This window comes from Salarias fasciatus, chromosome 7 (genome assembly GCF_902148845.1).
Source record: "Salarias fasciatus chromosome 7, fSalaFa1.1, whole genome shotgun sequence".
Taxonomy (NCBI): domain Eukaryota; kingdom Metazoa; phylum Chordata; class Actinopteri; order Blenniiformes; family Blenniidae; genus Salarias; species Salarias fasciatus.
Genome location: NC_043751.1, coordinates 19,074,623 through 19,088,435, shown reverse-complemented (window position 1 = coordinate 19,088,435; position 13,813 = coordinate 19,074,623). Strand labels below are relative to the sequence as shown.

The 13,813-nt window shown below is 41.5% G+C and overlaps 1 protein-coding gene and 1 non-coding gene across 5 annotated transcripts in view; both read left to right on the top strand.

Annotated features, from left to right (window-relative positions):
* The first annotated feature begins 1,124 nt into the window (after positions 1-1,124).
* On the top strand, positions 1,125-1,196 carry trnah-gug (transfer RNA histidin (anticodon GUG)). Its single transcript has one exon. It is a non-coding gene; the product is annotated as a tRNA-His (tRNA).
* Positions 1,197-2,079: 883 nt separating this feature from the next.
* The window catches only part of frmd5a (FERM domain containing 5a), a 51,083-nt gene continuing 39,349 nt past the window's right edge, over positions 2,080-13,813 (top strand). For all 4 annotated transcript variants that reach the window (XM_030095976.1, XM_030095977.1, XM_030095975.1 and 1 more), the window contains exon 1: positions 2,080-2,419. In XM_030095976.1, coding sequence (XP_029951836.1) covers positions 2,318-2,419 — 102 coding nt within the window. In that variant the 5' untranslated portion in view covers positions 2,080-2,317. The remainder of the gene's footprint in view (positions 2,420-13,813) is intronic.

Here is a 13,813-nt window from a genome sequence, read left to right as displayed (position 1 = left end):
ACGGAAGGTGCGATCTGACACTGATGTTCCTTAAGCTTTAAGTTCACCTTTAATCTCTTTAGAAGTTTTTCTGGGCCCTTTTGTTACCATTCATATTATCTGTCTCTTTGATTTTTCATCAATTTTCCTCCTGCGGCCACGTCCAGGAAGGTTGGCTACAGTCCCATGAATCTTGAATTTCTGAATAATATGTACAACTGTAGTCACAGCCACATCAAACTGCTTGGAGACGGTCTTATAGCCTTTACCTTTAACATGGTTGTCCATAATTTTCTTTCAAATCTCCTGAGACAACTCTTTCCTTTGCTTCCTCTGGTCCATGTTGAGTGTGGTACACTTCATGTCACCAAAAAGCACAGTGACTACTTGTTGCCCTATATATGAGCCCACTGACTGATTACAAGATTGCAGAAACCTGTGATCCTAATGAGAGGACACACCTTGGACTGACATGTCCCTTTGGTCACATCATTTTCAGTCATTTCTAGGGGTATCATCATTTTTGTCCAGGCTGTTTCTTGAGTTTTTTTTTTTTTTTTTAATAATTCTGTTGACGCATGGTTGAAAGCAATATCTGACTTTCATTAGTTAAATTTCATATATTCTTTTTAGATTATTTTCGTCAGATTCAAGTTATTTCTCTGACAACTGTGATTTTTTCTTGCATTAAACAAAGGGCACCAACAATTTTGTCCACGTGTGTAATTGTCACATATTGTGCCAAAGGAATTACTGGTGGGCCAGAGTTATGAAAGAACAATTACTTAGAAATAAATAAATAAATAAATAAATAAATAAATAAATAGATATATGTTTTTTGTACAGGCAATATGGAACTAGCAAGGGAAATGTGAAGCAGGTTAATGCAACATGTGACGAGTTAGGTTTAAGTACGATACAAGTAGAACAGTGTTAGGTGAAATTCTCCAGCTCCTGAAATGAAACAACACGTAAAATGTTGACCGACGCTTTAGGTAATGTCACGAAAGAAGAAATAGAATGTTTCACCAGTCAATACGGAGAAAAACATTGAAATACGCCGTTCCAGGAACATGCTGAGCATTGAAGTGTGTCGTGTAGATATACCGGAGGTTTCGCCTTGCAGGACCAGTCCCCGTTAGCGAGCCGTGATCGTATAGTGGTTAGTACTCTGCGTTGTGGCCGCAGCAACCCCGGTTCGAATCCGGGTCACGGCATGTGCCAGCAATTCGGTGCGGGGCGTTCTTTTCACATTACTTTATTTAAAATTTGCATTTATACTAAGTTATAGTTCTTATAATTTTGCGATTCTAAAAAAAATAAAAGAAGAGCACAATGACCATCAGCGCAAATGTCCGGCTCTCAAAACTCGCCTTTCAATCATTAATTATTGCTTATGGTTTGTGCTGTAAATAATACCAGAGTTACCTTAAGCTAAGTAATCAATGTCTTTTTCCCAGAAGCTTTTAAAGATATTTGGTGGCGTCTTCCTAATAACTGCACAATATTTGATGGTCTGTCAACAATTGAAACGCAATAACAAGGTACGGCCTGCAGGTGGCGGTATAACACGTTAAAAATAAAACCCGTCCAGCTTGACAGAGGACGCACTTTGACACCTTCAGGCCAGAGTCTTCAGGCAATCTCATCATATGTTGGGCTGCTTTGGAAAAAGCTCACAGGTTATGTTAGAGTAAAGGATGATTGTGACCTGACACTGCCTTTGAACCCCATAAGATTGCTTTCAAATATTTATAGCAAACATACATTTATTTATACCTGTCAGCCTTGTGAGGAGTGTCTACATTGGGTGGAATTTAACACTTTAAGGAGAATTAATCTTTGATGTCTCCGTAATTAAATGCAAACTTTAAATGCATTATTTGAGGAATGCTGCACAAATAAAATCTTATTCCAAATATGAGAAGAAGCTGCACGGAGAGGGGAAGATTTTGAAGTTAATAACCAGAGAAAACGCCACGCGCTGCAGTTGGTTGCCTCTCACGTCAGTTTTGTTTGGGACCCGCCCGCTTTGCTCAAGTGGCGGCGGTGAATGGTGGGAGATAATCCTCCGCTCGACCACAGACACACACAACAGGGCTTGAGCTGCCTCTGGATCTGGATCTGGATGCGGGCATCCTCCGATTCTGCTGTTCGCACGGGCCCGCCGCACCGAAACTTACCGGGACGACAATGGTGCACGCCTCGGTGGCTCAATCCGTGGCTGCTGGTCGTTTCGGGGACCGGGGATTGTGGTCAATGTGACATTCACTTGCACGCTTGCTGTTGAGTTTATTGTTCTGGTCCCGTAGACGCAGAGCGGCGATTCTCTGAGAAGATGTTGAGCCGATTCATGAGTGGCAGCATCAGGAATCTCGAGCGGGAATACAACTGCACGGTCAGGCTGCTGGACGATACGGAATATACGTGCACCATTCAGGTTAGTCACCTGTTTATTCACTCCGCGCGGCTCCCCGGATCGTGTTGCGATTGTGTCTGACCTGGCAGACAGAAAAAGGAAGTGCAGGAGTCCAGGGACAGCGAGTGACTGCATGCATGCTGGTGACAACCAAAACACAACCCAGACACAGATCACAAATGTCTGATTCGTTTTTTTTCTTTTTCTTTTTTTTTTTTTTTTTTGCCCATTCAAATTATAAATACGCTTGCCTCTCGTGACCCATTATTGCTTCAGTCACTAATGAATTCGGTGGCAAGATTTGGGACTCTAGTACAATCATAGTAATACCCTCATAATCAAAAGGAAGGCTGCCAAAATACCACACGGTCTGAGGTTAATCACTCAGTATGTCTGTTTTCTTGCATAACTCTTGTCATATAGCTTGTTATTGTGCCTTACTGAACTGCTTTTAGGCAGTTGCTGTGAGATCATGCAGTTTCCCCTGAATGCTATGGGCATACACAATAAAACATGCATTCTAAGTAACTCAAAGTTGTAATACACTGATAGAAGCATATCCAAACATCCATGGAATTTCATTTCTGATTTATCCATTTCATGGTACTCTCTGGACAGGCTGCCAGGGCAAACAGAGAGCTGGACAGCCATACTTAATACACACCTACAGGAAATTCTCAAACATCCATTAACCCGATACACTTGTTCCTGGACTGTGTGAGAAAATCAGAGTAGCCATGCACGCACAGGAAGACCATGCAAACTCACACACACCTGTCACAGTCCAGAATCAAACTGTGAGGGGAAAGTGTGAATCACTAAATCAACATGCAGCCCCTCCTATTCAAACATGCCATTGCAGTTTCATATTTTATCTGTATCTGCAGGTAATTCATTTAGCATTAGAAATTCATTCAAGTAAAGAACTCTCTATTGCTATTGTCAGCGTTGGTACATTCTTTTGAAACTTAAAAAAACCCGTTCTGTTGATAAGACACATTCTCCCTTTTGTGTCTCTCCTTTGAGCCTCACTTTGATGATTGTGTAGTTTTCTACTCACGCTGGATTTCTAAAAAGATGCAAATTTTGCAGGTGAGAGGGCCTGTCACTTTTATCATCAGACTGAACGATTGTTCTAAAGGGAGACGGGGAACTCTTGGGAGAATACGGTGACTAGTCAGCAACGTGTAGACACTCCAAAAGCTCTCCAGGAATCATTTAACCTGTGATATGGATCAATGAAACATTAATAAGACGTACACAGTTCTTGTCACTTTAATCTCTGTCATCATCGGGCGTCGTAGCAGCCTCTCCTCTTTCCCCCCGTGAGGAAGCGCGAAATAGATACTGCAATTATTGGAGGACTGTGAGTGTGTGCCCAGGTTGTAAACAGACCTGCATTTCTGCTTTGGATAGCAGAGCAGGAGATGGAGCTGGGCCAGAGGGACTGTGAAGCCAGCAGGTGTGCTGTTTGCAGCAGAGCCGTGTGGTTTGGGTGGCTGACGTCACGAGGGCTGAAGGAGGGGAGCGGAGTGAAACGGGAGAACGCTCCAGCTCCGCCGTGACTGTCTGGCATCCTGATTTTCTTTCGCCCTAAACAGGCCCGGGGAGGGAGCAGAATAATCCACCTGACTGGCCACATCGCTGTTGCTTGTTCCCCTTTTAGTTCAAACTTTGCCCCCCTCCTTCCTTTGCAGGCTTTAAGGCCTGCCAAAAACTACAATCACCCCGGATACCGGGACAACCGAGCAGGAGAATGCTAAGTCACAGGCAGGCCGTATATTTTCAGTCTTTCACAAGCTCCTTTTCTCCGTCTGTTGCACATCTCCGACTGTCCTTTTTAACGTGTCCTTTCCTGTTTCACATATCTTATTCCCAAAAGACTGGCTTTCATGACACTCTGATCCTTCATATCAACTTTTTCAAGGCTTTATATAAAGATTTTTCTTTTCTCAGGTTTACTTTCTCCCATTCCCAGACAATAATAAGGTAGCGCTTGTTCACAAAATCCCTTAAGTCTCTTAAAGCAAAGATTAAACCCACTAAACAGATACGCATTAAAGCAAAACAGTGGTACTGAAAGAAGGGCAAGAAGTGTGTATGTCTTTTTAAAGCATCTGCAGCGGTAATGCATGAACTTAGGTTTTGCTGTAATGAATTATGGATCTCCCCGCTATGTTTGGAAGAGGAAAAGTGAGCACTTATCATTGCGCAGCTCCCTAGATTAACTTCACGTCTAGTCGCAGGTTGATGGAAGTGCCTGAAATCCTCTTTTGCCCTCAGGCCTCTTGCGCACTGAGATTTTAATGCAAGTTTGCAGCCAAACGTCAGCTTCGGTATCGGCTGTGCTTCACATTTTTGTCACTTCTGAAAAACCAAGACTTCACCCACTATTTATTCTCACATTTGTGTAGCTCTTCTCCTGAGGCAAACTCAAACATTATTCCAATTTACTTGCTTTTAGCTGCATTATTGATAAGTGCAAGACAATTGAAAATGCAGGTTGTTTATCCTGACTTCACCTTAAAGTGTGTGTGTGTGTGGGGGGTGGGGGGTGGGGGGTACTGTGCTGTAAAACAACAGATTTATATGTCTTCTCTGTTTGCCATGGAAGTAGATCACGTATCCTGAAAGTTACTTGCGTTTCTCTTGTTGTGCTTGCTTCCCATTAATTAGCAGCACAACAAAAGCAGAAAACTACACAGTTCATTTGAGATACAGAGATAATTGCCTGTTTTCCTTTGGTTGTCGAGACAGTGTTTTGTCTGGGACGTATCACTTCAATGAAATGAAAAATATATGCATGTTTTTTTTTGTTTGTTTGTTTCATTATTGGATCTGCTTCCATTTTGTTGAGGAGGCTGCCGGGCGAAGGAGGCTTGTCAGGTTGTATTGAGGGACGCTTCAATTCGAAACTCGCTGGCATCAAACAGATCGTGTTTCATTATCTATGACTGCATAAACACAGTATTTACTTAAACAAGATAAAAATATCACCAGTGAACGTGGCCAGCTTTAAGGCACTGATGCAGAGTGACAGTTCAGAGATTTGTGACACGTGAAGGTCTCTCACTTTGCTGACTTTACACCCTCAGGAGTGTCCTTTCCACGGCGCGCTGTGCATTGAGTCTTTATGGTTAAAAGAGCACGCACATCTGTGTGCAGGTGTGTGTCCTCAGACGATGGCTAGTACTGTTGCTGCGATTCATATGAATGATTAAAATGTGTGCTGCAGCTGAATGTTTCATGAGAAGTAATCTCAGGAGAACATCACTTGTGCGCTCTGGCGTCACAATTTTGCTGAACCTGTGGCGCACGGCTGGTTGTGATTAAGGATTACATCAGTGTAGTGTCTTTCTACACGGCAGAGCAGTTCGGGGCAGCCCTGACCATCGAGCCTTCTCCGCTCCCCGATATGCGGATTTGATATGTGTGAGCAGCTTCTTACTAGTGATGTTGTTGGTGATGAAAGGGCTGGAGTGTCATCTGGATGCACTGCTCAGTCTTAGCCCCTGTGTTCCATTGATACACGGGAATTAAAGTGTTTTCCCAATTTCAAAAGAAAGCTTAAACAAAGAACAGACAAGCTGGCAAAATGAGTCTTTCGCTGCTTTTGTTACAAACTTGTCATTGTTGGTCTTAAACCGTTAGAACTGCATCCGTGAAACCCACGAACAAGTAAGAGCCACGAACGTTTCATTGCTGTTTTTTAGCTGTTTTAGATACTTACATTAGCTGCAGCTTTAAAAAAAAACTTTTGCTTACCTGTATTCCTCTCCAAATATCAAATATACAAGTAAACTGTCATCAATGGCCGTGAAAACAAATAGTCAGTACTTGTTGAATCACACGATTTAGTTTGGAAGATTACTTTAACTGTTCTTTTAATTTATATTTATTCATTGTTAATGGTGCACTAAGAAATTCAGAATTTATCACGAGCAGTTCAAGGATGCAGTCAAGTGAGATATTAGGGAGCAACTAACTACTGCACAATTCTTTTATTTATGTGTAACAATTGGACCTCTAACTGTAAGATGAGAATCCCTTCCTAAGATGGGGCCAGAAAATTAAAAAAACATTATTAATATTCTTATTCCAACACAATTTTGTAAAAGCTACAGGGAGCCACTACAGAAAGGCTTAATAATAATAATAATAATAATAATAATAATGCATGTGAAGGTTGCAGATCCCCAGACTAACCAACCGGCCCTTTCATATTCCCCAGTGTCTCTTTGTGCGTGTGTGTGTGTGTGTGTGTGTGTGCGCGCTTGATGGAGAGCATGGAGGCAGTCTGTCAGTGTGTCGGGAGCAGTCTGCTGAGCCCTCCATTGTGCTGCCCGGGATGTATTGTGTGACAAAGAGAAACCGAGAGGGGGCCTGAGGTTCTTCTCCACCTGAAAGCATGAATATTAAGCACCCTGCCAGAGCAGCATTTCCTCGTTGTGACTGTTTTGCCAATGAGAGAAGTGGCTAAAAACAAAGCAGGGCTGATGGCCTCACCCTCATCTCAGAACCTGGTTGAAGTTAAAAAGGCGACAGCCTACAGCCAAAGTAATGCCAACAGACTGCACGGCTTGTTGGTTGTATTTACATACTTCAGTGGGCTCATAAATGAGTTTGCACGGCGCGGTGCGACTGTTGGCAGGGAGTGAAAATGCGAGAGGCCGGGATTGCTCTGCTCGTGTAAAAACGGGCAAAAACAGTGTCGCGTTAAGCTTTGATCAATCGCGCATAATGAAGGATGTTTTGCAACCTGCAGTCATGATGCATAAAACTGATGCACCGTCACAACAAGCCTCAGAGTTAATCAGATACCAGACGTTTCAAAACCATGCCTCAGAAAGTTTGTGCGCGCAATTTAGTATCAAACAGAATTTTAATTGCGGTATTATGTCAGGCCTCGCATTTACTGGAAGAGGGCAAACGAGCAGCTTTAATATTGGATATTGGATTATGCGCTATAATGAGACTGGTGTTGTGCAGAGCAGTTTCGGTTGTGTAACTGCCCTCATGTTTATATTTGGGGACCAGTAGAAGGTCGATCATCACAGCATTGCAGTGAACTGCTAAAAGAGGTCACAGTGATCATAACGAATAAAGTTCAATTAGAATTCAGCTTTCATTTTTCTGTTTAAATAAATGGAGAAGAATCACAGATTGAAGTTCAAAATGAGTGTGTGAATTATTTACCATTTGCAAAAATGTGATTTCACTACATTTGTGAGCGTATTAATGGGCTTCGTTAGTTCGGAAAGTTTAATGAAACAGGTTTCACAGGGCTGATTTGCATAGCCAGACTTCACTTTTTGTCCTTTCCTCTCTTCTTCTCCCTCATTGCCCTGCTCCTGTTTGTCTTTGTGCCTCTGGGCTCTGCTGTATGAGAGAATCCGGCCTTTGTCTTGCTCTGTACTTCAAGGCTCTGTGCCTCTGCAGACTAATGAGAGAAAGCACGGGGATACGCTCACACTACTGTATTCAACATAGAAAAAAAATGACAAGACCATGCTGGTTGTAGGTTGCAGTGGTAATCTATCATAATTCACAATATAGTTTAATGATTGATTACGACGAGTCTTATGCCCACACAAAGCAAAGTATTCCATCATTGTAAGTCCATCACTGTTATTCCTTCTGACTAAACCTTGATCACTCTCTTCAATACAATCGTTGATTTGTGATGGAGATTAATACTACGGGTGTCCTCGGCTCAGAGGACAGGTGCTGAGCTGAAATGTGATGCAGCCCGACAGCCGTGACGGTCTGTAGTATCCGAACCAGCCCGCAAAGTAGTGAAAGATAATGAGAGTAGCGCTGACAATGACTGAGTTATAGTTGGATTATTTGCTCTTCAGCTTTCAGATGAGGCTTTGTTGAGTTTTTTTCAAATTCTAATTCATGAGATGTATTCCTCCTCTCAGCCTTTTGTCCTCCTGCTATGACCTTGTTTCATCCGACCCTCAGCAGCTCCACAGGTCACCCCTCTCTACGTCTATATCATTAGGCCTGCAGTTCAGCTGCACGCAGCTTCTCTGCAGGGTTTTTTGAACTAATGACGGCGATTCCGCCCCTTCTTTTCCATCTGTCCTGTGTTTCCTCTCATGCCTCTGTGTCATGCATGCCTCCTTAGCAGACACCTACTCGTTGTGCCCTTGTTAGATCTTGTCTCTGCGCTGCTGTTGAGGCGGTTTGATGACATTCTCAGCTCGTCAGACTTTCAAAATATACTGAGACAGTAACATCTAGATTCTGTCAATGTTCAAACCGTCCTGGGATGACCCATCAAATACAATGAACATTTATTTGAATCCTATTCATGGAAATTTCTGAAAAACACATGCCATACTTTTGATCAAGTGCTTCTTTAACACGCTTTGTCATCCCTTTTTACTCACATGCCTCCTGAATTGCAATGTTCATATGAACTGTGGTTTAATTGATTTTGCTGATGCAGCTCAAATCAAGGTTTCTGTCCCCCTGGAATTTAGCGTTTGAAGAGGGTAATTGTGACTCCGATCAGGTCACCACTCATGTGTACAAAGCATGAAGGCAGGGTTGAGAAGTTCAGGTGCATGACTAAGTTTTATGTTTTGATTGAGGCACATTAAAAATGATTGACATTGTCAGATTTACTACACTATTTTGCCAACAATGTGGTGATGGGAAAAGTGTGCATAGCCGTTTTTTGTTGTTGCTGCAGAGGAAAAAGTGTGTTTGTGCTTCATAAGCTAAAATCAGTGTATTATAATGTTATGTAACGAGTACTATTTGATTCAGCCGTACTTGAGTATTAAGATTACTAAATAACACTTGATCCCTTTTGTCTCTGCAGTGTTTTATTGAAACTTCATGGATTGATATTGACTGGCTCTTGCTTCAAAGCGTAGCTTTGGTGCTAGCATCGGAACTTGAAGAACTGACAAAAACTGGATTTAATTTGTTTTTATCATACGATGGCATATCCAAAATAACTGGGTCATTGTTGGTGCTGAAGTAATGTCGAGTTTAAACATGTTATTGATCAGCTCCGTTTGCATGAATTGACAACGATCGTCTTCTATTGGTAGCCACTCTGAAACCAACCGGGAGAGCTCTCCATGCAGTCGAATGTGCCCAAGTGTGAAAAAAGTGTGACTGACTGAGCTCCCGACCGTCAAAAAGAGAGAGAGGACTTTTCGCTACACAGTGGTGAAAAGTCATTTCAGCTGCTTGTATCTGTGACCTTTTTTCTTTTGATGGATTACATTGGTGAGGGCGGGGTAGCAGACTGACCTCTCCACACCGAGAGCTACGCTTTACTGCTCAGCTGCCTCTTTCCTCAACAGTCGAGTACAAGGACTGAATCTGCATGTTAGCCTGATCTAACAATCCCTCTTGGGTTCAGATTTGCATCCCGACCAATTTATATGCAGCAGCAAGCTGGTCAAGTTCCTTGAACTTCCTTCACGCCATGGAGCCAGAATGACAGCATCGTCTGCAAAGAGCAGAGATTCCACAATCAGAATTGTGTTATGATAGATGAGCGATAACCTCATCATGAAAGTGGTCATTACAAAAAGCTATCAGTACTTTCACCAGTGAGTGTGCAGCTCTTAGGGGTTTATAAGACCCTTTAATGCACACACAGATGTGTCTGGAGTTTCTGAAGAGAGCTACATGAGCTGCACAGAGAGACCGGAAGCTCTGTTCATGCTTTGTGTGCCGGTGTGCGCCCACTCTCAGGTGTGTCGTCGCTCACGGTTGAATGAACTCGCTAATAAAACCTAAGAAGGACAACGAGCGGAGGCGCTTTGAGACAGCTGTGTGCAGTGATGCACCAAGACGCTGAAATCAAATTAGACGGACTGGTTGTTCCTTTTACATGTAGACTTGAAAAAAAAAATTTTGAATGTTTTATACATCTGAATCGACTTTTCCTTTAAATTATTTAACTTTTCTTTGGTCAAAGTGTTTTGTTTTTCTTTAAGACGGTAGAAGACAGAAGTGAGAGAGTCACAAAATGAAGCAATGCAGGTTTTCTTTACATAAATATATTCGCAGCTTATCATCCATCAGTCAATATTGTATTCCGTCTTGGCATCAAATGAAGGCATGGGTGGCTCCCGTTGTCCCACGTGTGTCTGGGCCTGCAGATTACACTAACGGCCATTCATGCATGCAATCGGTCTCCTTTTCCTTTGTGTGTGTGTCAGCGCAACAGTCAGAAGAGATGAGTGTCTCTGGAGAGGAGAGAGATGAACACACACAGTAGACAAAGAGGCAGGCCAGTGGAAATACACAACAGACACAAAGACAGCTGTCCGATGCAGGTTCTGGTTTCACCAAAAGTGTTTTCATTAAAATTGGTAACAGCAGAGCGGTGTTTGATATTAAAAATTCTCGATTCCCGGTTTGTAATGATTTTTCAGAAAGAGCACGCTTCCGTTTGACAGCTTAATTAAAGTCTTTCATTGGCTTTTTATTGCGTACTACACAGATAGTATCAAAACTGTTGTGCTTTCAGCAGGATTGTGTTTGGATTTTTACCAAGCAGCAGACCTCTGCTTGCTTTGTTTGCTCAACTCCAGGTTTTCTTACTCATGGCACAATGCATTTTCTGCAGCAACGTTATTTTTATGTCACATTTTGGCAACAAGTCTATATAAGGTTCTCCGCATGAACAAATACTGAATCACAATATAGGCAATAAGTATTGGTGAATTAAAAACCACAACATCCGTAAACTAAATGGCTAAAGGAAAAAATAAATCAATGAGAATAAAATTACATTTTAAGAAATTATTTGGAGCCATCCTGTAGTTCTCGGAGTTCGTTTTACTGAGTTGGTGACTGAAAACTAAAAGCAGCTTCGAGATCAGAACATAAAACAGGTTTGACACAGTTGAGCTGAAAGGTTGATAAGCTTCGTAACAGAAGATCATAGATGTATTTTGAGCTCTGGCAGTCAAATTGTGAAATCTATTCACTAAGTGACAGGGATTCACTCGCCGGCTGTTACCACTGAGCCTGGAGTTTTATCCTCCATCTGTATTGTGATTTGACAACACCTGCAGCTCCCTCCATTCCCGCTGCAGCCAAGTTTGTGACCATTCAGAAGCGAGACATGTCCATGGTGTCAGATTCAGCTCTGTTATAAAGCTATAAGAGCTATAAATACTTTAATTCCTCTTTTTGAGGTATTTATCTGCATGTAAAATGATTTGAATAAAATTTGCTTGTGGTACTATTTAAAAAGGATATTAACAAACCATATCTATCTATCTATCTATATATCTATCTAGCTAGCTAGCTATCTAGCTATAAATAATATAGTTTTTATAATATAACATTATTTGAAACCATTAAATAAATGTTGCTTGACACAGATGGAGGCCTCGTGGTGAAGTGCTTGGCACTCTGGCCTCACAGAAAGAATATTGTCAGTTCAATTGCACACTTACCTTGTGCATTTACACTTTTCTCTGATTGCTCCAATTTCCTCCCACACTCCCGAAGCGTGTGTTTGATGCTAAATGGCGACTCCGAAATTGCCTGCAAGTGTCAGTGTGAGTGTGATGGTCTGTCTGTCGCGCTCTGTTTGCCCTGTGACTGACTGGTGACCTTTCAGGGGTGTTTCCCTCTTTTTGCTCATAGTTCAGCTCCTGCCTCCCTCCTGATTGTAGACAGATGAAGCCTTTTGGAAATCTCGTCAGGTTTTTTCTTTGTAGTGAGTATGCTTCAATTTTTTTTTTTCTTGGAGAAAACTGTGATTTTCTGCAAAAAATAGCACAATGAGTCATTAGTGCTGCAGTCACTTTACCATCCAGGCTCGATAAGAAATTACACGTGTAACAGCATCATAAAGAGAAATTATTGGCAATTTGCACCTTTCGCACATCGTTTCTCTCAATTACTTGCCTGTAATGTATTTCTGAGTCGTCTCTGGAAATACGCCAGTCCCTGGATCTCAGTGACCAGGATGGCTGCTGAATGTCACAGTGAGCTTCCCAGGCTTCCCCCTGCGTCGGCTGCAAGAAACCATTTAAAGAAAATCCTTCTCATTATTTATTAAATCGTGTGTCTGCATGTTTTAGACAGTGAGCCAAAATAGAAATGGTTTGTTTGGGTGTCTTCCCCTCCGAAATCCTCTCCTTCTCGTCCTAATTTTCACCCTGTCTTCATTTGCTTCTCACTCACTCAGCTTTTTTATTTTCCTTGGAAAGGTGAAAATTTTTTAACTCTTAATTCTCTTACACAACACATGATTTACACTCCGAGTCTCTCAGTTTGTACTTTAGTCATCGTTGCAAGATTAAAAATGGACATTTAATAAGTTTTTATAGTTGCTGATTGTAGAAACACTCGAGGTTAGTCTTTATTCACTGTCTTAAATTTTCTTTCCCCAACATACACAAACCGAGGCCTTCGAAGTGAAAGCATTCAGCACTTTCTCATTTGTGCTCCGTGTTCTATTAAGTGTCCTTATGTATTTTCCTTTGACGTGTAAATCTAATTTTGACATCCTCTGAGTCTCTGGACGTGACTACTGTCACCCCCCAGAGGGTCCTGGACTTCAGCACTGATCTATAACAGCCATATTTGGAAGAACAGAAGAAATTTGTTAATGGTAGTTTGTTTTTTTTAAACTCTGTATTTTGAAAGCAAGACTACGCTTCAATGCTGCACACTTGATTTTCTGTTTTAATGTGATCTATTGAATGAGCTTAGAGCGGGATAAAACAGATTTCAACATGATGATAGCTGAAATATACTAAAGAAAAGGCAATTTTCCTCTGTTTAATGAAAGAATCTGTTTTTTTTTTTAATGTCTTTGAATGTCTTTTTTTACTTCTGTTTAAACCAAAGATTTATCTCAAATAGATTTTAATACATTTACAGTGTGGACTGTCCTCCATTGTGTGTTTCAATAATATCATGATTATGGTCATTGAAAATGAGCGTTTACACAAACTGGGCAATGGATGATTAAAATAATAAAAAAAAATCTTTGCTTTCAGTTTGGGGGCGCAAACGTGGTTAGTGGAAATGTGGTCAGTTTTCCAAGGCACAAAAATTCTCCATAAAGGTCAGACTCACTGGATTCAATATGGTTTATCCTCTGTGGACCAATAATTGTCAACACATCAGTTATTAATCGAAGCTGTACGACTGGATGATCTGTTGACAAAGTAAGTGATCTCACATTAATGTCCCTGTAGACACACTGCTGGGGCGGCTCAAAGTAATACCAGAGTCCAGTAATATTAGATGCACATACATTTTTTTTTTAATCTCCTTGCACCTGAAAATATTAAACAGAACCCAAATCTTAACCTTTTTAAAGAACACGGCTACATTTATGGCTGCAAAATGACCCTTTGTTACGATTGATTAAAGGCTTTTTAGACAAGTGTTTCCTTGTTCTGTGTGTAT